This window comes from Rhipicephalus microplus, chromosome 5 (assembly GCF_043290135.1).
Source record: "Rhipicephalus microplus isolate Deutch F79 chromosome 5, USDA_Rmic, whole genome shotgun sequence".
NCBI lineage: Eukaryota > Metazoa > Arthropoda > Arachnida > Ixodida > Ixodidae > Rhipicephalus > Rhipicephalus microplus.
In genome coordinates, this window is record NC_134704.1 from 63,433,255 (window position 1) to 63,458,310 (window position 25,056).

General features: G+C 43.0%; 2 protein-coding genes across 6 annotated transcripts in view; one reads left to right on the forward strand and one right to left on the reverse strand.

The window, feature by feature from the left end:
• Nucleotides 1-331: 331 nt before the first annotated feature.
• Idh3g (Isocitrate dehydrogenase (NAD(+)) 3 non-catalytic subunit gamma) lies at nucleotides 332-11,967 on the forward strand. Its single transcript, XM_037425384.2, has 10 exons — nucleotides 332-502; nucleotides 1,508-1,638; nucleotides 2,701-2,816; nucleotides 3,361-3,551; nucleotides 5,100-5,233; nucleotides 6,134-6,236; nucleotides 8,335-8,481; nucleotides 8,918-9,012; nucleotides 9,272-9,332; nucleotides 11,510-11,967. Exons 1-10 carry the CDS (start codon nucleotides 413-415, stop codon nucleotides 11,597-11,599), a joined length of 1,158 nt encoding a protein of 385 aa, XP_037281281.1. The 5' UTR covers nucleotides 332-412; the 3' UTR covers nucleotides 11,600-11,967.
• Nucleotides 11,968-20,223: 8,256 nt separating this feature from the next.
• Nucleotides 20,224-25,056, reverse strand: part of LOC119174469 (ubiquitin carboxyl-terminal hydrolase 15) — a 56,970-nt gene continuing 52,137 nt past the window's right edge. For all 5 annotated transcript variants that reach the window (XM_075895603.1, XM_075895602.1, XM_037425383.2 and 2 more), the window contains 2 exons: nucleotides 23,279-23,367; nucleotides 20,224-20,912 (listed from right to left, as the gene is read on the reverse strand). In XM_075895603.1, coding sequence (XP_075751718.1) covers nucleotides 20,769-20,912; nucleotides 23,279-23,367 — 233 coding nt within the window. In that variant the 3' untranslated portion in view covers nucleotides 20,224-20,768. The remainder of the gene's footprint in view (nucleotides 20,913-23,278; nucleotides 23,368-25,056) is intronic.

Sequence of the window (25,056 nt, forward strand, 5' to 3'; positions counted from 1 at the left end):
AGCTACAGTGTCCAGAAAAGCGGCTCACCTCCGAAAAACTTGATATAGGCAGGATTCGCTGACCTTCCAGAAACTGCTGAGTAGAATGCCGTTGATCGAAGATCTGAATTTCTGCCACAAACATAAAACCAAGTCTGTAGAACGTGCGTTTTTTTTTTTTTTAAGAACATCGACAGAATGTAACTCTGTTCAAGCTACTATTCTGGTGTAACTACACAGCCCAGCAAACAAGCGACATATTGGTGAATTTACTGCACGAAAAAGTCTGACACGGTGGCGTTGCGCACAGCACTGCCACCAACTGGTATCATCATCAGCCGATGTACTTACGACACTCCAGCCGTCCGCTACCTCGCAGCTAGTTTGGGTTTCCATCCGGGTCGGGGTCTGTGCACCGCAGGAACACGCAATAATGGCAAATTCAGTGCGTCTGCTGGCCAATGTGTCCCAGTTGGTGCCTCGCATAGTGCTTCCCACAGGATCTACAAGCGCTGCGCGAAAGGTAATCCGTGCGTGTCGTACCTCCGGACGTGCAAAGTACGCATGTGCAGCTCAGGACGATCCTAAGGTCAGCCGCAAAACCCGGCGACACAGTCTACAAATAAACGAGCGCCTCGTGTCTTATCAGCTCTAGTGCAATGTGCGGAGGTGCTGTTGCTGCGCAACCACTTATCAACGCACGGCTCCCTAATCTGGGGAGCAAACGGCTTGACCGATCGCCAATGCTCGGTCTTGGCGCGCTTGCAATTGTGCGCATGATTAGCGCAAATAAAGCTTGAGTTATCAAATTCGTAAGTGTGCCTTTTGAGAAGATAAGTGACGCACATCGAGTGCTTCCGTGGCCGAAGCTTTGCGTGATATTGCATTTTCGCTGCCGAATTTCGCCACGCTACGGAAACCTGGTAGTGAACTAAAAGCTGCTTTACGCTCATGGAACGAGTCAAGTACGGTGTCACACGGGCACATTTTAACGCAATCAAGTTTCGATCGGGATCGAATTTCTCAACCGCGATTGAGTGTTTTCCTCACAGAATAGAGATGTTATTCTCGCTGCCGAGTTCCGTCACTCTATGGGAATCTGGCATTAAATAAAAGCTGCTTTACGCTCACGAAACGAATCAAGTACTTGGGTCACACGGGCACATCGGATCGCGATCCTGTCTCGATCAGGATCGAATTTCTCAAGTGCGATTGAATGCTTCCCTCATAGATTGCTGAAATGAGTCAGTCGCGATAGCAAGAAACTCGAAAACGAGATGTCTAGGACCGCGATTTAAAATGTAATGTGGGACACACATCTAACAAACACGAGTTAGTGAAAAAATACGATATGGTGAATGAGAACCCATTCAGTTTGGTGTCACTGTAACTAAAGCTACCGAATTTCCTACCTGCAGCAGATACATTGCTAAAGCAATAGTAAAGGTGGTCTCCTTGCATTTTTCATAGTGCTAGGATAGATGCATTTTTGAGGACATTGAAAATAATGTCTCATATTTATGTTCAGTACTTTTCAGGACAGGCACAGCCCGCTCATGCAACAGCTAAGGCAAAATATGGAGGTCGCTTCATGGTTACAGTGCTGCCCGGTGACGGTATCGGTCCTGAGCTGATGAAGCATGTTCGTGAAGTTTTCAGGTACATATAGCTTCCAGCACATGTATTGCAGCTACGTTTCAGGGCTTCGTTGGATGTGCAAGGTGTCTCATAAAATATGAATTCTCAGAAATGTTGCTACCGAGACAAGAACGTCAATTATTTTTTGGAGGAACATTCATTCATGACCGCTGTCGACACCCGAGATTGTGTTATAATTATTGGTGTGCCTGTTAATCAAATAAAAATCAACTATCACTTCATTGAAGTACTTTGAAATGCTAGCATTCATTCAAGCACATAGCATGTTAACCCACCAAACATCCCAAATATAGGTTGGAATGAAATGCTCATTGAAGTGCCAACAATAAACAATGAAACACATATGGCATCCTTGCAAAATAGGGCAATATTTTCTTTAAGCTTTGTTCACGTGGCTCATTAGCATCTATCACTTTAAGGTGAATGTTGGCACAGATACAGCACGACCTCGCAATAATTTATCAACACTGGGCCATCAATTCTGCGTGTGATGGCTAGCCATGCGCCCGCTAAAAACAGTGAGCAAGACAAGTACCAGGACTAATCACGAGCTTTATCGCATGTTAGGCAACGTTCCTTAATCTTTGAAAAGATCTTCTCATGGAGTACTTTGGCGCTGGACTTACAAGACAAGTGTGAAGTGAAAGTGTGGTAAAGGTATGCTAAAGCTCGAGTCCATTCGTACACAGACCAGATATGTGCATACATTGCTCACAGATTGAAATGTGACAATTAAGGGCTAAGTTATGCTTATTTTTTTATTTCCACTGTTTTAACTTTATATCGTTTCGGCATTAACTTCACATCGTCTCGAAACACTTGCATCAGGGCCAGCCTTGCTTTTATAGTGGCCATAATTGTAGCAACGCGATGTGAATATCTAGAACTGTTGGCCATGTATACCAATCAACGTACCAGATAATTTGATCTTGTATTTCGGTCTGCGAGCACTGTGGGTATAAACACAAGACCTGTGTGGTTTTCTCATCAACTGCTTTGAAGAAACAACTTGCTGGTTTATGCATACACAGCAGTAATATGTTCATGCTCGTTTGCTATCAGGTATGGCGGTGTGCCTGTGGATTTCGAAGAGGTTCATCTTGACTCCACCCAGGATGATCTGGAGAATGTGGACGAAGCCATCATAGCCATCAAAAGAAATGGCGTTGCCCTGAAAGGTTTTTAATGTTTCTTTTGCCTCAATGCAACACACCTACCTTATTTTATGACATGACATGTAATAAGATTGTTATGCTCTTTCTCCTCACCACAAGCATGTATGCCATTAAGGCAGTCAAAGAGAAATGAACTGTGTTAAATGCACGAGGCGTATGAAAATTTTGGACTTAATTGTTTTCTTTTCAGGTTTTTCTCTAAGAAGCCAATAAAATCAATTTCACAAGTGAGACTGCGAAGTATTGCGCACCTTGAAACAGCGGTGGCCGGATACTCAGTGTGGTGGCACAGTCCAATTTGTAACGATGCACATTACACACTTTATTTATTTACTCTCAATACCCATAAATTGGTGTGTTAATGAACTAAAGGACGCATGCTATTGGCTCATCACCAGAGTCATTTCAAGGTCCCTCTAACTGGTAGCTTTTCATGCTTAGTTGTATTCTTCTCGTCTTCCATGTCTGTCACTGTGACTGTGTTTTTGTGGGAAGGGTGGGTAAGGGAGAGGACTGTGCAATCTGAGCATGTCATTTGTCCTGGCAGGCAACATTGAAACGAGACACAACTCGCCAAATTACAAGTCCCGCAACGTGGAGTTGCGTCTACGACTGAAGCTTTTTGTCAACATTGTCCACTGCAAGAGCCAGCCTGGTGTTCCGACTCGTCACGACAACATTGACATTGTGCTGATACGCCAAAACACCGAGGGAGAATACAGTTGTGCCGAGCATGAGGTTAGTTCTCTGCAATGTCTATACCAGTGATTATTCTTTAGTGTATTGTTCACTCCTTTAATGGAGTGTAAAAAGGAAGGGACAAAAAAAAAAAAAGCTCACACTCTTATCCGTTCACCTAACTTGTTTTGAACGTGAATGCATTGGAGTAATACTGTCATCATCATTGTAGCAGCATCAGAGGTCACATGAGAAGCTACCCTGTTTGCAATGATGAAATATAGCTGAGCTCTTTACATGCAGCATTTGTATCTACAGCATAGTATTCAGCCTCTGTATATGTATTTATTCTTGCTCTTAAAACTGCACAATAAGGAAAGCAGCACCAGAATGCAATAAAACCTCTTCATCTATCATCACATATCTTTTGAGTTCCTTTTACTTGTTCACTGCAGCATGCTTCATTACTTCGTTTGGTTTTAGGTGTGGGGTGACCCACCTGAAGACCAATGGGTATATCCCCCAGGTGCATCGTGACCCACTGGTGGAACACGGGACTATGCGTCTATCTTTCGCTCCAACAAGATGGCACTGCCACGTTTGCAGCGGGCGTTTAGCACGCTTATTTGAAGCAGCAGGGAAAACTCATACACTTAGCCCAACGACACGTATTTCAAAAACTGTGGAAAAGGTTAGCCAGCAATACAATGAAAGAATGTGCCGCCACTGGGCTCCTTAAAAGCAATCATATCTTTCAGGTTCAGTGCAAAAGACGATATGTATGAGTTGCATTTTCGAGCTTCAAATAGCAGCACAATATGGGGAGCTCTCGTGCACATGTGACTGGTGGGTCACGCGCACACACATTTTTATTGAGTGTGTCATGGGTCACTGGTTGGTTGTAGAGGTTAGCATGAGAAGCATTCTTTTCGCGGTGTGTATCCTCATGCAACAAGAACCATACCTCTGCGTTCAAGTGTCATAGAGTTATTGCAGCCGCAAGCAGATAAATACATGTAACTTCGCAGCCACATAGGTGGAACACAGGCCATGACCCACCGGTGACTCATGACGCAGTGAACATGTTGAAAGTGATTGCTGTGCATGAATCTTGTTTCTACATACTCTGGCAGTATGCTCGAAGACACCATAATTAAAGGCATCTCTTGAGCAATGCCTCATTGCAAGTTTCACCAAAGAATATTCATAAGGCAGGGGCGTAGCTAGGATTTTGGGCAGCCGGGGGTCGTTGAAGAGAGAGTGAGAGAGACAAAAATGTGCGTGTGTGTAATTACTGATAACCAAGAAGAGTTGTGATTGGGGGAGTCCCTTGCCCCAAGCAATGCCAATGAAATATGGTGTCCCCCTACATCCAAAAAGGAGCTCCATCCTACGCTCATGTTGATCAAATAAAAGCTTGACCTCAAAGCCTGTTTTTGAATGATTAAGGCTAAAGTAACAAGGTGATATAAAAGGTGCAGCAGTAGGACAGTGTTGCGACATGTAAATTGAAATCGCATTTTATGCGTCGTATGTACACATTTCCATGTGATGCACCAATGACGTCTGCCTGCCCTCTTCTTTTTCTACCATTTTCTCATGTTTTAGAGTGTTCCAGGCGTAGTGGAGAGCATGAAGCTGATAACAAGAGAGAAATCGGAGGAGATTGCGCGCTATGGCTTTGAGTTTGCGCGGCAAAATGGGAGAAAGAAGATTACGGCTGTGCACAAGGCCAACATCATGTGAGCTGTTTTGAGTGGCGGTGTTTTTTTTTTCCCTGGCACGAATACGATGCCAGAGTTTGTTCCCAATTGTTGCTGCACCAAGATAACACACTGCACAAGGAGGGTATAATTGCAAAGAAGTACGCCGTATGGCGCAAATTACTCAGAAACTGCTTCTGTAACCACACATTAGCGTCCCATAAAATATTTTATATATTAATAAAATTGCTTAAAAGGACACTAAAGAGGAAAAACATTTTCTTACATGCATCGGTAAATTACTCTTCTAAAATTCCTATTGCTGTGAGAAGGCCCTTGATAAGTGAGGAAACATGCAAAAAGAATATGCTAGTGGTGACGCCACCCTGAAATTTCACACACCAAACGTTGTGACCACATGAAATTTTGATGGCAACTGCTAGGTCCTATGCAGTTCCTAATCAGTAAAAATAAGGTACATTGTTCTTTGAGATGGGTCATGGAGATTCAGGAAGTTTCGTTGAGCAAATATTGCCAAAATATGAAAAATACACCTTGAAATTCATTACATCGTGTGTAGAGATTTCTCTGCAAAACTTAAAATTGAAACTTCGACCTAGGTTTTCTGCTCCAGTAATAAACCTACTGGTGGTGACATTAACAAGGTTGGAGTTCTCGCAGTACAATTTATCAATCTAGACCAATTCATTGTTCTGATTCGTCATTTCCCTTTAGCGTTCCTTTGAGCGCAAGTAGAAGTGCTGTCTTCTTTGTATGCATCAGATGTGTAGCATTAACAAAGGCATTGTCGCTTTGACGTTGCAAGAGCACGGTATGGGTTAGAACCATTGCAAAGAGCTGCCGTTTCAAACAATGCGCTTTCATCAGCCGTGCATCTTTTGCCAGCCTTGTGACTGATTACTTGTTCACTTTTTGCAGGAAACTGTCCGACGGATTGTTCCTCAAGTGCTGCACCGAGATTTCAAAGGATTATCCAGAGATTGAGTTTGACAACATGATCATTGACAACTGCAGCATGCAGGTCAGCTTAAATGTCATTGCCAAGGCTTTCAGCAAGGACTACTAGGTTGTATGGGTCATTACTTGCGGAACAGGGAACAAGAAGTGGGCACTTTTTAAAGTTTCATTAATACTATGAGCTGTTCGACGATGAACGATCAATGTGACAAGTTTTTGCAACCAAACATAGTCATCATATCCCAGGGCAAGCCAAGGCTACTGAAAGATGGCCGTGAATGCATAATTTATAGAGTCAATTTACAGACACAAGAATGAATGTATGAAATCAATGTTCTTCATTGAGTCAGAAGGTCTGATTTCAGTGATGACAAAGAACTCATAGGCACATTATAACCCTAGAAGAGGCTGAATGACTTTATTATATCCTCTGCAGACGCGAATTAAGCTCAAACGCTTGCAAATGCAATTCACACAACATGATATGTTAAGGGGGATAATCAGGGTGAATAGTGAAAGTCCCTCAAACAGGCTGGTCGACATTTCAGTAGGAGGACCTATCTTTGTCTAAGGCGCCTTTTCATCCTTGGCATGTTAGTTTTAAGAAAGTTAGTAGTGACGTCAACTCCTGGTTGTGGCGTGTGTCCCCCTTTGTAATCGCTGTCTGAAAAGAAAATATTCCATAAAGCAGAAGAGCGCAGCCCTTGCTTCATTTCAAGTTAGGTTGCAATGTTACAAACTGTTCTCAGAGGTTGGGAAAAGGGGAAGCACAAAAAGGAGGGAGAAGGAACACAAAGTAGGAGTGCTGTGCTACAAAGCAGTGGCCACTACAGACACAAAGGAAAGAGCATGAAATACTTCGAAACCGGCATATGAGCACCGCGTCCCTTCACCGCAAAAGGTTGCCGACAATAGTGCATTGGCCTATTCCCAAACACCTGTGAATGGGAAGTACAACAAGGAAGCAGTTGCAAATAAGGGAAGAAGCGAGCAGCATGTTTTTAAATGTCAAGATGTCGAGGGTAAGCGATACCACATGGGGTCTGAATAGCACATGTTTAATAGGAAAAGTCAGTGGCAAAAAAAATGTTTTAAGTAGGTAGCCCACTCAGCTGAATTGCCTTGAGACTTTGGTGGCATGTTGACTAAGAAAAAGGGGAATCAAGAATACAAAGGAAATGAGCAAGGAGAAGAGAAAAAGAAAAAAAAGTAGGAAAAAAAAGAAATAAAAGGCGGGGCGGGGAAAAGTGCGATGCTGGTGTAAACAGATGGAAAAAAGCCGCCAAGAACTTTCTGGATTGGCTATGACTTTGACGACGCGTGGTAGAAGTGGTTTTAGAAGCCAGGAAAACCACACGTTAGTCCCCCTATTTGAAAACTGCGCATTCGGCGTCACCGAAGCTTGGAGCGAACGTTGTCTCATGCTCTTGCCGGCTGTGGGGCGCTAGTTTCTTCTATTCATCACAATTAATGATGCTAGCATTACACACATAATACACTAGAGCATCTACTATTCAATTTCGTCTTTACCATATACTCCAAAGCTGGGAATTGCAGTAAAAAGGTCACAAACAAAACTTTGCCGTCACGGGTGGTTAATAATTTAAGTAAGCTTGGTAAGTGGCAAGTTATTTTTCTAACTGTTAGGCGAGCAGGCGGCAGCTGTAAGGTCAAATTATTTAAAAGTGACATTAATACACAAACTGTGAAAAAGAAAGATAGCTTGTTCATGTTTAGTTGTTAATTGCTGTTAATTTGGCATTGTTCTTGGTCAAGCTAACTTCCAGGTAAACCTAGATGGTAGGCTAGCTGCTTCAAAAACAACAGTGATATTATACCCTATTGAGAACAGACTTAGCACTTTTAAGTTTGCTGCTCAAAGACACCCAGGTTTACAAACGGACCTTCGAGGCATTCACATTCAATAAACACACATATTCCTTGTATTTTTTTTTTCCTTTCCTGATACATTCAGCATTGCAGATTTTGACACGAGCTATTTTAATTGAATTGAATGAAGAGGCTATCTGTATTATTAGTTTTAGGAGCCAAGCATACTGGGTGGTACTAAAATGGCTGTAGTCATATTGCATGCATCTGCATAGAAGCATTGAATGCTCTATGTTCTACAACTTCTGATGCTAACGTCTCTTTCTTTGCAGCTTGTGTCCAACCCGTCGCAGTTTGATGTACTTCTATTGCCCAACCTGTATGGCAACATCCTAACCAACATAGCCTGTGGCCTTGTCGGTGGACCGGGCATAACGTCTGGGAGGAACTATGGCCATGATTACGCTGTGTTTGAAACTGTAAGAGCACGCCCTTTTCAGATCATGGGAGTCACCGTCTGACCGTAGTGTGGCACACAAAGTACTAAACGAACTTATAAAGGTGAAATGTATGCTCGCATAAGCACATCTACTAGCTGTGCTGGCTGGGCAGCACAAGGCATCATTAAGCCTTCAGACTCAGTACCAATAAAAAAAGCAATGAAACTATCAAGTATAACACTTAAGGAACACAGTGTGTGTTTTAATTTGCACTGACCCACAAGAATTCTCCCTGTGCATAAAAGAATTATAACTATAACTAATTATAAAATAATTATGATTATAATTAAACAATGAAATCCAAAGCCATGATCAGCCTTAAAAGATACATAATTCTGTACCATCAGATGTCCGAGTATGTCTTGTATCTCACGAGTTGAAAAATTCCTCAAAGCCTTGCTCCCATCTCATCTAGGGAACACGCAACACCGGAAAGTCCATCGCTGGGAAAAACATCGCCAACCCCTTGGCCATGATGAATGCGGGTGTTGACCTGCTCGATCATCTGGGGTGAGCATCCTGTACGATTTCCATGTTCTGTAGTGATGGCACGACACGCAAGATGCTTACAATCTTCAAGATGTTCCTCACTTCAGGGCCACCTTTTTGGTAGTTTCCACAGATTCACGCAAGAGTTATCAATAAACCTCAAGAATGTCTGCTCACTGAAATGTTCTGGATTGAAAAGAGAGTTGCAAATATGCTCGTCTTAAGTATCCTTGATGGAATTCCTTTTTTTAGTCAGTAACATTTGTTTTTGTTTTTTTAGATTGAAGGACCATGCCACTGTGATAAGAAATGCAATTGACAAGACCTTGAATGTTGACAAGGTATGTCGAGAATTTGGAAAAGTTGGTGCATTATTGGTGACATTTGTGAAAACTGTAAATAGTGTGCACTATGTGCTGGCCCAGACGGTGCCTTGAAAATTTTATTGGACAGGCTCGCAATGTAAACATATCACATGTTCATGCCACACCTGTTTCAGAAATGAGAAAAAAAAAAGGAAATTTCACGAGCTCATTTTTCTTCGTTAGACACAATATTAAAAACAGACAATTATGCAGAGATTACATTATTGTCGGTTGATTCTTATTAATGTTGTTTTGGATAGGGAAAGTCGAAAATGCACTTTTTGCATTGGGTGAGCGTACTAGCCTTGGGTTTCGTTGTTTACTATTTTCTACCTGTCCATGTCACCTTTATTAATATCAGTACATGTTTGATGTCACAGAAATTTTCTCTTTACGATATTCAACTAGCATAATACGCTATACTCTCAGTAAATGCAAGTCTCTTAAAAGGAACTGGTACTTAAAAGGAACAACCGACTCCGATATAAATTGGTTTCATACTACTAGTGCTTGAATTGTGCCACCATGTTCATCACGTGGTAAAAAGGAATCCTGTTAGGTGGAACAAATTTTCTTGGTCCTTTCCAGGTTCAATTTAACGAGTCATTGTAGTTTCTGCTTAAGAAATTCACCCACCCGTTCGATATCTTACGTTTATTTTCTTGTTAAGGTAGCTACGACTTGATTTATTGTGTACTGGCCGATATGCCTTCTTTTTTCATATTTCACATATCCTCGTTTTATGTTTTTGTGCTTGTAACCTTCATTTTAATGCTGTGTGCCCATGTTTAAGGAACAGTGGCACAAAAATTTTGAAGGTGAGATAACTGTTGAGACAAGACTTGTGTGTACACATACACATTGTCTGCAAAACATCAACGGCAGGTGTGCCCTGAAGCATGTTCAAGACCAATTTTGGCATTTGTTCCATCCAAATGAGAGCACCTCGTAACATCAACGAAATTTGATTTAATGTAAACTTCCAACAACCATTATATCAGTGTGCTGGCTGCCATGTTCCTGCTGAATTGTCAACACATGCTCCTGCACATGTGAACACGCACAGTGCGCGAGCGACTTATGTGTGAACACGTAGTCACCTATGTTTCGAATTAAAACATCCCTGGTTTTGTCTTTCTTGCTGCTTTCTGAAATTCAAAGTGGGAATAAAACATTTTCGAATAACTAATAGTTTACTGCTCAAACCATGATATGTGGGTCGTTAGTTACTGTTGCTAGACAAAAAACAGGATATGCAGATTTTTGCACTGGTACTTCTTTAGAAGCCAGTCTGATAGTGGTCAACTGTATAATAATAAAAACAAAGGCACACGGATGAATGAGCAAGCTCCTACATCATAGCATGTCAGCTAGGACATATCGTGCAAAGTTTTATAACTAAAAAATGGTCTATTTTTTCTAAAACTCCTATAATTTGTCAGTAGAAGAAAATATACTTGTCACTTATACCTGCTTTGGAAGGTAATGAATTTTACGAATTAAACTAATTTTCCAGCCACTTTTAGTGCAGAGTTCTTAATATTAAAATTAAAAACTGGCCAATGTTTTAGGAGCCATACGGTCCTTTCTCCAACGAATGACTTTCCGGCCGGTTCTGAAGCCAGCGACTTTTCTTCAATGTCCCCCCCTCCACTATTGTTTTTACCGCCATTCTTGTTGCGGTGTTGTTTTTTCACTCGTTCTGCAGACTATGCACAAATACTCTCAAGCCTCAATGTAACGAAACCGGATACAACAAAATATCGTTATAACAAAGTAAATGAAAAATAGTTTTGCAATAGATATAGTGTTAAAAATAAATATTCACAATAAATTTTCGTATATAACGAACTTATTTTCCTGTAAGATGCAACTTTGTTATAATGAGGTATGAGTGTACACTCAGCAGGGTCCGATTGAGCAGTTAACATTTCCAGGTGTTGCTTGGATGTGTGGCTACCTTTCGTGTCAATGACCCAGGCACTGTCGAAGTTGATCCAACAGTAGACATTTTGGAATGCTACTAGCAGTGCTGGATATCGTAGTTTCATGTGAGAAACATACACAAATACATCGGGCGAAACAGTTTTGATGTTATCATGGTGCTTTGATGCCGTTCGACACCAGTTTTCACCTTTTTCTTCTTGCAACAGGTCCACACCCCGGATCTGGGAGGCCAAGCAAGCACTCGAGATGTCGTCAACAACATTATTAAAGAGGTTCAAGCCAGCACAAAGCTTTAGTTAGGTCATTGACATACGCCTATGCTGCGCTTTGGGCATCTAGCCGCACACAGGGGTCACAATGCAAGATCTGCTCTTTTGGAGAGGAATATTATTAGCTTACAGATATTACAGCCCATTGCACTTAGGTTCGACGTACTTAGGCTGCATGAGAAGCACTGCCCATATCAGTCGAGCATTTTGAAAGACTTTTTTTTTTTCCCAGAAAATATTGGTTGATCTCGTACCATTCGTGAGACCAGCCAATACCCTTTGTGCTAGCTTGTTCCCAGCTGCGCAGTTATTTCCCCAATGAGGGAGAAAGCGACTTCCGAGCAAAATCTCTGCTGCATACAGTACAACATCACTTGGCTCACGGGCACAAAAGAGCCTCTACTACAGGTTGGCAGCGTTTTTCGACCGTGTTCAAAGGGTGTCACGAGGCCCCTTTACATTAGCTTTGGGCTCTCTACTGCAGTGCCCCCTACAATTGTACCACCACATAGTTTCGGGAACTTCAACTTCGTAATTTTTAGCACGGTGTGGCCGTCAATGCGAATGCTCCGTTCTAAAAGAAAAACATTGGAGCTGAAACCAGAAACGGTCTGGTTCCTGCCCACTTCCTGGAAACTAGTGATACCCAGTTTATTTTCATTTTAGTGAAATCGCTTGGCAGCCCAAAGCCTTTTAAACTTGCTAGTCAGGTCATTGTTTACCTTATTTATATATTACTTTAGCAACATTTATGAGTTTTTATTGATAGTTATACAAAATAATTAGTAGATTTTATGCCCAAGCTTTAGACAGATATTTTTCATTTCTGCAACCACTAAAGGCAACACTTGAGTCATGTTTAATCTCGGTGAAATGTCTGTATACAATACGAAAAGCTCTAATGCTACAGATGTACATGTGTTAATACGTTACAATAAACAATTACTGAAAAAAAGCAGATTTGGAGTATGTTTTGTAAACAGGCCAAAACAACATTTCATACAGTGTTCTCATAGTACGTTGGTACTAGTAGCATCCTATTAAGTCCTTAAACAGCTGTAAAAAAATTGAGAGACAGTTGGGCTCGATTCCCGAACATACAAGCCAGACAAGCTCAATGCTTAAACTGACAAGAACTCAGAGCCCGACTGGCTAAAACAAACCTGTAATATCGTGCTTAGAGTGACCTACATTATGCGAGTGTGTGGCCGAAAGCACTGCAAGTTTGCGGGCGGTGCGGAACGTGGCGTATTTTCGTGTTATCAGGAGAGGGTCTGGCTGTTCCTGCGTAAGCACAGTGCCGCGACATACTTCCACTCCCGCCACAGTTTTATAGAGCGGTGATATTAGCTTCATTCGTGGTAACTTCCAAGAGTTGAAAGCAAGCAAGCAAGCTTTCATGCTCGCCCCCATTTTGCAATTTTGTGATATCAGCTTCAGAATTGATGGCCTAGAGAATAAAAGCAAGCAGGTGGTGGCGATCTGCACACGCAGGAACAACCAAACTCTCCCCTGAAAGTTTTACAATGTGCCACAACAGTGGTACAGTACAACCTTGCAGTGCGCTGGGCCACACGCTCGCGTGGTGTAGCTTACGCTGAGAGTGATGGTGCTAACACAGAACAAAATCTCGATAAATAGGCTAATAAAAGTGCTTTTGCTCTAAAAAAAAATGCCCAACCATTATATCACGTATTTCACATAGAATGCATTTGTTTAAAGCTTTAAAGGCGATGTTAAACCAGTCCAAATGGTCATCTTTTTATCTGTTTTGGCATGCTCAGTTCTAAGGAACGTGATTGCAACTGCATAACACGAAGACAAGAATAACAACCTCCACTTATCATTATTGTAGTGTTCGTGTTGTAGAGCTGCAATAAACTTTATTCACTAGGTTTTTGCACCAAAACCTCAGCTATTATACCGCATACACCAAAATACTACCAGCACTGGCCAGGAAGCACTAAAGCAGTTTTGAGTGCAACGTAACCTGGCAGCCGAGTGTGCCGACGACATCTTATTAAGGCACCACAAAATTTGCACTTTTTGAATACCTAGGTATGGGCACATTTAGTAAATTAGAGGTTCGAAGTGATTTGCACAATACTTTTCAGAATAGGAAGTGGGCGTGTGTGAACGTCTTTTTTTTGGTACAGAGTGATGCAGAGGAATCTTTGAATAGCAGCAAAGTGCATGTATTATGCATGCATGTAGTGGTACAAAACGTTGAGTTTTAAAGTTTACTGAACTTAAGAATCTGCAAGCCTGTAAAATAGTTTTAATCTTAAAAAAATAATGGAGGTGAAGATACATCATATATGTACACTGTCAATTTTTATCAGAGGGAACATGGGAGCGTGTGGCCTGCACGCTCCGGCGGCTGCTGGCAACGTGTTCAAGTGGGAGCGAGAGCAACCACAGCCTATTTTCGCCTCATCTCGTGGCGAGCAAAACAACCAGTCATTGACGGTATGGCACCGGCTGCAAGATTGCAAGCCCATTGCATCTTGCTCGTGCTTTAAATGACCAAAAAATGAATGCAACATGTTTTCGAACTTGCTATGCAACTGCTACGTGGTCTGAAGGGAATACGAGCAGTAAAGTCTCTGCCTTTTGTAGTGGGTGGCCGGCTTTGAACCATGAAGTCCCGGTAATCACATGTTTCGACACCAGATGGCAAAGTACGATTCTACCTCGCAATATTACATGTATTGTGACGCATGCATACAGGACAGGTGTTTGTAAACCATGAAAGTGACTTTCACTGCATTTGTAAGCAGAGGAAGTTATTTTTACTGTATTTCCAAGCATAAGAGTGGCTGTGCGGTAAAACACCTGCTTGCCGTGCAAAAGACCCGGTTCAATCTTCACTAGGACTTTATTTGCATCTTTCTCGATTTTTCAGTCACGCACAAGATTTTTTACTCACAACCAACAACGCGCTGCCGATGGCGGAATTCCTGCAAAACGAGCTCTTTGACCCCTTGGAGTCTGCAGTTACACAATCTAAAAGGTAACCTCGATGCATACAAAATTTTAGGTTTGTCGTGAATTTGTGACAACCGGCATTTACCTAATATGCGGCTCAGTACGGGGATTCATAGAAAGCAATACAAGTGCATCAATAAAGTCGATCTGTTCAGAAGACAAAACTTGGCATCTCTAGAAAAACTCTATTTCGCAGTAACTGCATGAATTCAGCTAACAATCTACAGCTAGAAGTCCTCTACCTAGGAATTGGTGTAGCGGACTTCTATGAAGTCAGCTACACCAATTTCAGCATTTTTCAATGGAGGCGAAAATACTCGAGATCCATGTAGTTCAATTTAGGTGCGCAATAAAGAACCCCAAATGGTCGAAACTTGTATGGCACCATCATTGAAGAGTAAACTATTACAGTAGACTATCGCGCTGATGATTTATGGGGTTTAACGTCCCGAAGACACTATTAGCTTATGAAAGAGGCCGTGGTGGAGGGCTCCAGAAATTTCAACCATTTGGGGTTCAACGCGCACCTAAAACTACATGGATCTGGAGCATTTTCGCCTCCATTGAAAAATGCCGCCGACTTCATAGAAGTCAGCCATACCAATTTCGGAGTATAGGACTTCTAGCTATAGATTGTTAGCTGAATTCATGCATTTATTGTGAAACTGATTTTTGCCGGAGAGCCATACTAATTTCGGAATAGAGGACTTCTAGCTGTAGATTGTTAGCTGAATTTATGCATTGTGAAACTGATTTTTTCCAGAGATGCCAAGTTTAGACGGTCTGAACAGATTGGCTTTATTGATGCATTGGTGTTGCCTTGTATGAATCCCCATATTGAGCCACATATTAGGTGTAGTGCCCAATGTCACGAATACGCGACAAACCTAAAAGCATGCATAGAGGTAACATTTCAGGTGGTGTAACTGCAGACTTCAAGGGGTTATGAACCCCCCTTCCACAAATTTTCAGCTAAGTGTGTATTGAAGATCCTGGCCATCCATTCGGTACTATACCTCGACTTGTCATTCTCAGAGCTCATTTAATAGCTATAAATGCATAATTTTAATTCCCCATCTCATGTTCTCTTCAACTGAACAACTGACGTCACTTTGTACCAGCCAATGACAAGTGTGACTGTGTCGTCAACAGAACACGGTGGCACAGTGATGTTTGCGGAGCCATAAACGACAGAGGTTTGTGGAATCGTACCGTTCCGATCGCGGCGCCGTGAAGTTTTCTTGCACTTTCATAAGTTGTGCGGCAGTGTCCAATGGCCCACACGGTTGACATAGCAAGGACTAACCCCCGTGAACTCGACTTGCCAGCGACTTCCATGCAGCACAAACGCGTTTCGAATACACAGTCTTTGGGCGGTGCCAAGGTAGCACTAATGCACAGATGCATTTCAAACGTGCTGCATTGAAGACAGTTTCAAGTCAAGTTTAAGTCAAGGAGCATTTTTGAATACGGGTGTAAGCCGTATTCAAAAATTCGCAATTCGGCAATGAGTAAGGTAAAAACACAGTATACTATAGTGATGGGCGACTTTAATGCAAAGGTAGGGAAGAAGCAGGCTAAAGACCAGGCAGTAGGAGATTATGGCATCGGCACTAGAAACGCCAGAGGAGAGCTACTAGTAGAATTCGCAGAACGCAATAATTTGCGGATTTTGAATACCTTCTACCGAAAACGAGAAAACCGCAAGGGAACATGGAATAGCCCTAATGGCGAAAATAAGAACGAAATGGACTTTATAATGACTGCACACCCAGGAATCGTGAAGGATGTGGAAGTGGTTGGCAAGGTACGATGCAGTGACCATAGAATGGTACGGTCTCGAATTCGCCTAGACTTGAAGAAGGAACGACAGAAACTGATACGCAAGAAGCCAATCAATGAGCTAGCACTGAGAGGGAAAGTAGAGGAATTCAGAGTGTCGCTACAGAACAGGTACTCGGCTCTTAGTGAGGAAACCAACCTTAGCGTAGATACAATGAATGATAATCTGACGAGTATCATTACGGAGTGTGCAGTGGAAGTTGGAGGCAGGGTAGTTAGACAGGACACTGGCAAGCTTTCCCAGGAAACGAAGAACCTAATTAAGAAGCGTCAAATCATGAAAGTCTCAAGTACAACAGATAAAATAGAACTGGCAGAGCTTTCGAAGTTGATTAATAGGCGTAAGGTATGCGATGTAAGAAGGTATAACATGGAGAGAATTGAACATGCTCTGAAAAACGGAGGAAGCGTCAAAGCAGCGAAGAGGAAACTTGGGATAGGCAAAAGTCGGATGTATGCACTAAGGGACAAAGAAGGCAAAATAACTACCAATATGGATAGGATAGTTAAAATAGCAGAGGAGTTTTACAGAGATCTGTACAGTAGCCGAGACAACTACGACCTTAATACTATAAGAACTAGCAGTAACCCAGATGACACCCCCCCAGTAATGATAGAAGTAGTCAGAAAAGCTTTGGAGAGCATGCAAAGAGGCAAAGCTGCTGGTGAGGATCAGGTAACATCAGACCTGCTGAAAGATGGAGGACAGATTGTGTTAGAAAAACTAGCCACCCTGTTTACGATGTGTCTCCTGACGGGAAGAGTACCAGTCTCTTGGAAGAATGCTAACATCATCTTAATACAAAAGAAAGGAGATGACAAGGAATTGAAGAATTACAGGCCGATCAGCTTGCTCTCTGTAGTATACAAGCTATTTACAAAGGTAATTGCTAACAGAGTTAAGAAAACACTAGAATTCAATCAACCAAAGGAACAAGCAGGATTTAGAACAGGCTACTCAACAATTGACCACATTCATACTATCAATCAGGTAATAGAGAAATGCTCAGAGTATAACCAACCACTATACATAGCCTTCATAGATTACGAGAAGGCGTTTGATTCAGTAGAAATATCAGCTGTCATGCAGACACTGCGGAATCAGGGCGTAGATGAAGTATATATAAACATCCTCGAAGAAATCTACAGGGGATCAACTGCTACCATAGTGCTTCATAAAGAAAGCAGCAGAATACCAATCAAGAAGGGTGTAAGGCAGGGGGACACAATCTCCCCAATGCTATTTACCACGTGCTTACACGAGGTTTTCAGAAACCTAGAATGGGAACAGTTAGGGATAAGAGTTAATGGAGAATACCTTAGTAACTTGCGCTTCGCCGATGACATTGGATTGCTGAGTAACTCAGGGGACGAATTGCAGCTCATGATTACGGAGTTAGACAAGGAGAGCAGAAAGGTGGGTCTTAAAATTAATCTGCAGAAAACAAAAGTAATGTACAACAACCTCGGAAAGGAGCAGTGCTTCTAGATAGGTAATAGTGCACTTGAAGTTGTAAAAGACTATGTCTATTTAGGGCAGGTAATAACCGCAGAGCCAAACCACGAGATTGAAGTAACCAAAAGAATAAGAATGGGGTGGAGCACATTCGGCAAGCACTCTCAAATTATGACAGGTAGATTGCCACTATCCCTCAAGAAGAAGGTATATAACAGCTGTATCTTACCGTACTTAGCTACGGAGCAGAAACCTGGAGACTTACAAAGAGGGTTCAGCTTAAATTGAGGACGACGCAGCGAGCAATGGAAAGAAAAATGGTAGGTGTAACCTTAAGAGACAAGGATAGAGCAGAGTGGATTAGGGGACAAACAGGAGTTAAGGATATCATAGTTGAAATAAAGAAGAGGAAATGGGCATGGGCCGGGCATGTAGCGCATAGACAGGATAACCGCTGGTCATTAAGGGTAACTAACTGGATTCCCAGAGAAGGGAAGCGGGTTAGGGGGAGGCAGAAGGTTAGGTGGGCAGATGAGATTAAGAAGTTTGCGGGTATAAATTGGCAGCAGCAAGCACAGGACCGGGTTAACTGGCGGAACATGGGAGAGGCCTTTGTCCTACAGTGGACGTAGTCAGGCTGATGATGGTAAGCCAACCAAACCACACCATAAAGCACAACCCAATGTAACCAATAAGCAAAAAGGGGTTGCTGTGTCAAGTGAAGGCAGCTGGATGTAATTCTCACTTGCCATACTAATTAGATACTTGAAATCAGCATAAAAGCCTACACATACAACCAAAAATTGTATTGCCTTAGCTACAGATTAACAGTTCTTTTTCTGAATTGCATCTAAGCACTGCACAAAGAAAGGACAGCCAACACTCATGTTCGCAAGGTTCTTTATTTTTCCATGTAAAAATGACAGCATCACATTCTAGAATTCGAATATTTAGCTCCGCTGTCGAAATTCACGGCCAGAACTTCCAGAAACTCTGGTAACATGCTGTCACTTGCAGCCTCAGTCTTTGGGAATGAGAAGGGGGAAAAAAGGGGAGGAAGGGGGTATTCAAATTTACAAAACTAAACAAGAAAACATGTACAAAAGAGGACACAAAAGCCTGGAAGCCATCACACATTGTTCAGCACTTGATCAAAATCACCGTAACAAAATAAATTACATCGCTCATCTAAGCAAGAATAACCGTAAAAAAAAGATTTTCAACGAAAACACACCGTTATAGACGCGCAACGGCACAGAAATGCTGATTGAGACTCGAGACTACGTCGATCAGCTTGGCTCAGAAGCGTCACATTTTTCTTTGAAAATCTGGAAAGCAAACGACATCCTTCGGTTGCTGGCTTATATAAAACTCACACGAGATCGCCTCACTTTACAAAAACCAGTCGTCTCACGCACACTGCCACCACACCCACAACAAAATAATTCTGTGCATTCTGTCAGAATGAAATCGCGACAGAGGGAAAGCTCACAAACGGTGTCCCGCACATTGTGCTAGCGGGACAACATTCCTATCACAAGAATGCACCACAATTTTTAGAAGGCTCCCAATATATAATGTGCAGCTTGCAATGTCTAGGTTCTAGATGTGCACAATCCGCTTATAATTACTTCACAGACGCACTTACACATCTGCACCTCACTCTCTTGCTTGCTGCCACAGCTGGCCAACATTTAAAATCACCGGACCGCCACCGATCACTGAGCAAGTCCCACTAGTGCAAAAAATAGCTCTGTACGAGTCATCCCAATCTAGGCTTCTTATTTTTTACTTCATAGTAATTGAATAGCTTTTGTAGATAGAAGCGCTAACCTGTCATGAGAACTTGACCAACTACCTGCAAGTTTTCTCATGGAAACTGAAAAAAAATAAGAAAAAGACGATAACTTCAGAAACGCGTAGCGCACAAAAGCAGTGGCACTTCTGCTGATGTAACTGGCAAAAATAATTACAGTAGAACCTCACTAACATTTCTGCTTAATACGATTTCCCTGCTCCTACACTTCAAATCGCAGAAACTGTACATGTGGCATATTCAGACATGGGAAAAACTGCACTCGCGTACTGGTGAAGCGCCAAGAGGCCGAGTGCCGCTGCGCGGCAACAGCGCTTTATTTGCTCCGCTCTTCGTACCCCGCATATATTTCGAACTATACTCAATCATCCCTTCCCACTTTCTTCGAATGCCCGGTCGCCCTAGATAGTACGTTTTACCGGATCGTATGTTTTTCATCCGTTTTTTTTTTTTTTTTTGAGAACGTATCAACGAGGTTCTACTGTATCTCTGACGCTTAAAAAAGTTACTATCAATAACCTAGCATGTGAAACTTATTAAGAACTACAGTTTACAATAACCTGTGCTCTGCAGCGGCTGCCCCGACAACACATCACAGAGATGGCATACTGGGAAGATTTCTAAAGAAAAAAGGTGCGAGGCATGCACACTGCTTTTTAGCTCGAGTGAGCTCTGATTAAAAGAGCTACAAAGCAACGATTAAAGAAAAAAAAAAAGTTAGACAAACAGCTCGGAGGGGAGAAATGCAGCAGCAATAATTAGGATACGACGAAAGCTAAGCCGGTCCCCGTAGTGGACATTAGCCATGTCGAGACAAAACCTCCTCTCTCCTCGGTTGGGACGGCTTGCAGGCACAGCCGCAGTATGCGCTCCCCCAGGGTCCGCACGCTTGTCCGGGGCCCCACACGCATTGTCCTCGGTTCTATGTTTCGTCGACCCCAGCCCCCTCAGAGCCTCACCGTGCTCAGCGGCGGAGGCAGCGGCAACAGTTTCGTCCGTGGCGCATCACCTTACGGTCTTTTCACACGACGCGTGCGTCAACACTGCCGGGGCCGCTTCCGAGGCATGGCTGTCACTCGCGTCCTGGCGGTGCCCTAGCTGAGGTCCATCCGCTCTTCGTCAGCCGCCGCAGAACCGCTCTGCCTGGTAGACGCCGCTGCCGCTGGGCTGCGTTTCCTGGGTGACGTTCGATCTCCAGAGTCTCGTCGCATGTAGAAGAGCACGTAGGCGGCCTTCGACTGAGCAGAGAAAAAGACACAGCAAAGAGTGGGAGCACAAGTTGAAAACATAGAGGCAAGTGCAATGAAATTATTATCTAGCAGGAAGTTTTAAAACACGTCCGCTGCTGTGCTAGCTATTCTACGTTGAACCGAAAAGATTTGAACAAGCGGCAAAAGGCAGGCTAGCTGCCCCTTGCTGCCTGTTTGAGATGTACATTCAACCTTGAAACCTGGCTTCATGGCAGTGGATTATACAATTACAACTGCTTCGAAAGTTCGTATAACATCACATCCAAGGAAATTCGAATACTGTAATATTCAATTGAATATTTGATGCACTAAAATATTTACCCATCCCTAAAAGATAACTCTTTTCAAGCATTTTCATAATACACTACAACCTCGTTATAACAAAGTTGAACTTTACACAAAAATAGGTTAAATATATCCAAAAATTTGTTATGAAGGTTTATTCTTAACACTACAGTGTAGACCACTTATAACAAAACCGTTTACAGTGTAGAACCACTTACAATGCAGTATTTTTATACTCCTTTTTACCTAGAACACCATGTATACGCATACCGCTTATTGTGCAGTACCGTAAGATGAAAGACCAGTTATAATGCGGTTGCCGGAAATTGTGACAAACGCGGTAGCGAGTGCACTTCTGAAAGGAAGAGCGCTCGGAAGCGAACGACGAGGTCGTTAGGGAGGAGGAGGGGAGACGGAGTGAACGAATGAAGGGCGGAAGGAAGAAAAATTAATGAAATAAGACCGCGGGACACTGTGCAGGCGGCTCGCTGAGTAAGGGAGGAGGACGGTTGCCTCGGTGATCGTTGGGCCTTCGCACCGGCGCCGACGCGGCTACAGCGTACTGCGTAGCTAGCGTGGCATCGGCCGCGCGCCACTCAACGTAACATGTGCGATCTTGTATTTATCAATTGCATGCGCAATGCGCCTAACAGTTTCCTGTCGGGAAAGACGTCGTTATCGAGCTTGCAACAAATATCACGTTTGCTTTCTCGTCAGTAAATTGAAAACCTATTACGGTTTTATGATGCGAGCTTTCTCTTTTGCTGCCAGCGCACTGTCGTTTGTAATCTTAGAGAATTGTCGTTGCTGATCTCCCGGCCGCAAACGCAAACTTCATATCACGCACGCTGTTCTTGGTTCGCTGCTAGTGCAATCTTTTTCACGCCGAATCTTCATGCTTTGGACAAACTTTCCACGACAGCATACCAAACGGCGAGCTAGGCCTAATCGGCATTGGTTGCCCTTCGATCGGTAGCGGTCGCGTGAATATAGTTAGGTACCAAATCAACAAAACTCTTTGCGGTGGCCGCACTTGACGGGAAAGGCACACATCATTGATGAAATAAGGGCGGCACGTGTAGCGCTCAAACAGTGGTTCGCAATGCGATTGCGATGTCTTAAATCAGGTGCGCACCCGTGAAATCCAATGGTTGGCGTCTTTCAAAACATCAAATTCTGGACGTGATTCGACATAGTTTCTGTGTAATGTACATAATGTAGGCGGTCTTGTAGTCAGCAAATTTCCGCGATGGTTCTTTTGTTTGGTGGACACTCGCTCTCCCCCTTTTGCGCTCATTTCATTGGCAATGCGTGTCCTTGGACATTACATTCTTTTAACATTCAAAAATTCAAATGTTAGCAAGCATGCATCGCATGTTTTGATTCTCGGACATGCAGAGCTGCAAGGTCAACATGTTTTGCGTAAGTGCAGCCCTTGATAAAGGTTGTTTTGGTTATAGTGCGGTACCGCTTATAGTGCGGATATTCGCGACTCCCGCAACTTATGTTATAAGCAGTCTATACTGTATATCAATTGCAACACATTTTTAATTTATTTTGTTATAACTAATATTTCGTTATATCCAGGTTTATAATATCGAGGTTTGAGTATATATAAGCACATAACCATAGGTGCTTTTTTTGGAAACTTTTTGGAAACGTACAAAAAACACACAAGTCATACTTCGAGCACACAACGAACCTACGGCAATCCACAAACAACCATTTCTCGAGGGCAATGAAGCTGCATCTGACCCCTCTGACGGTTGGCTGTGGCAGACAGCATAAATGAGGTTATCGAGAGATTTTAATGCAGATGTCTTTTTCTACCCACTTAATGAGAAAAAAAGTGTGCATGTCATAACTACAGCAAAAAGTGCATTAGAAATTATTAACTAAATCTTTGGTTTCACATGATGCTGACGGATGGCAAATCAACTTTTAGCTCCAGTTCCCTCTTTCCCCTCTGTTCCAGCTCCCTCCACCCACTCACTTCCTCTCCCTTTCACACAAACACGCATGCACACACACACACAACCAACCAGCTGAGCCATTAAGTCAACTCTCACCACAACATTGTCCTCCGTGGCCGAGGAAACGCTCGAATCGTCAAAGTGGTACCACTTATGAGTCTCCTTATTCTTGGCATAAGCAGTGTCTGCAAAAAATGTTTTTAGAAAAAAAAAAGGGGGGAGGGGGGAATAATGTCACCATAGTCACTTGGCATTCTACCTGGAGTGACAATAAATAATTACGCTTGGATAGATAAGTTTCTATAAAAGCTCGCGCATATAGTTTAAAACCTTTCTATATGTTGTGACATAAAACTTTCGCCCCATAATACATAAGTGTGGATCCGAAGAATTTTCGTCTTGAATTCAGCTTCGGTTTAGGGAATTGAGTGGTGCTATTGTCGCTATCAGGCTTTTGCACACTTCTACATTAGTCCTACAAGCAACAATTGCCGCAGCAACCATGTGCTACACTTCACGAACGACAACTACGGTATTACGCCACATCAGAATCACAAAACAGTATAAAAGGAAGGAGAGTTTAGCTGCTCAAAGCATCTGCAGATAGTGCTGCGCGGCGGCAGTTACGCAGCGGCCTGGAACGTTCCCGTGGGCCGAAAAATGAACAGTTTCCCCGACTTCATTTGGGAGCAAAAAGTTACACAACTCACTGTCAACATCAAGTAGCTATAAGCAAAGGCAAAAGGATTTTGCAAGCACACTTCAATTTAAGCAAACACTGTGTCTCGTTTCAAACAACGCATTGGGTTGGTTCCCCTACGGCAATATACGTCGACCTCGCAGAAGCTGCCAGAAAGCTACGAATACGTGCTTGTGGTCTTTCAGAAGGATATTATTTCATTGCAAAAGGCAGTCGCCTTTCAGCTGGGCCAGATCGGTAAAGTGGATCTAACGCTGGCGTATCTTGACATGCCCTCAGCTCTAACGATGCATCAGAAAGGCTCCAGGCAAATTTCAATTGGAAACGAGAAAACGTAAGCAACTGCGATATTGTCCTTCACGGCACACAGTCGGAAGCTGACACCAGAGATCTTGCCGAAAAGGTAGATGTTGCTGAAAAATGAAGTCGTCCGCCGCCTGGAGAAGGTGTGGTTAGGTGAACCACTGGCCCTTGTCTGGATCAAGCCTTTGGGGCTCCTATCAATACCTGTGCTCGTTGTGCTTTGGTGTCACCTGGTGGCCTCCATTAAGTGACTAATACAAGACTCCTGCCCCGAGCTCACAGTAGTCTCGGAAGGGATGAAATCCCACCTGCAGCCGCCTGATGTGCGCCTAAATACAGGATTTAAGGACCGCATTAAGTGCCTGCATTTATTTACACTGGATGAGGTCTGGAGAGCCGAAAGCGACGCCTGGCGAACATCACAAATGGGCCTCACCAGCAATGCTGCGCACATGAATCACCGAGTCTTGGGTCTGCATTCCCGAGGCACTTCTTCGTCATGCCTTCAACAAATGCCTGATGCCCTTGATTGCACTGCAGATGATGTACTATGGGAGGACATCTCTGGCAAGGAAGCTTCAAAATTGCGCCAGATGACGATGAATTAAAGTATTCAGGTTCTGTTTACCACGGACTATACTGAGGTGCACACTTGTTTCGAACATTCTGCCATCGCTAAAATGGGATTTGAATTATACGCGGGTCCAAGCTATGCAAGGGTTTCTACGGTGTTGAAAAAAGGTCGAATAAGACGATCTGTTCTGGCTTTAGAATCACCCGCTGCAGCAGCAAACCACAGTGTTAGGCAGCGGTTTGTTTTAAATAAAGTTCTTTTCTGCTCAACGGGAGGCTTGATTTTCTTCACACGGTA

What these genes read in the sequence shown, in the direction of transcription:
- Idh3g (XM_037425384.2), top strand. Translation starts at nt 413, where the DNA reads ATGGCAAATTCAGTGCGTCTGCTGGCCAATGTGTCCCAGTTGGTGCCT. An exon ending in ATTACGCTGTGTTTGAAACT is followed by an intron (nt 8,482 to 8,917) that starts GTAAGAGCACGC and finishes CATCTCATCTAG; the next exon opens with GGAACACGCAACACCGGAAA. An exon ending in AGACCTTGAATGTTGACAAG is followed by an intron (nt 9,333 to 11,509) that starts GTATGTCGAGAA and finishes TTCTTGCAACAG; the next exon opens with GTCCACACCCCGGATCTGGG.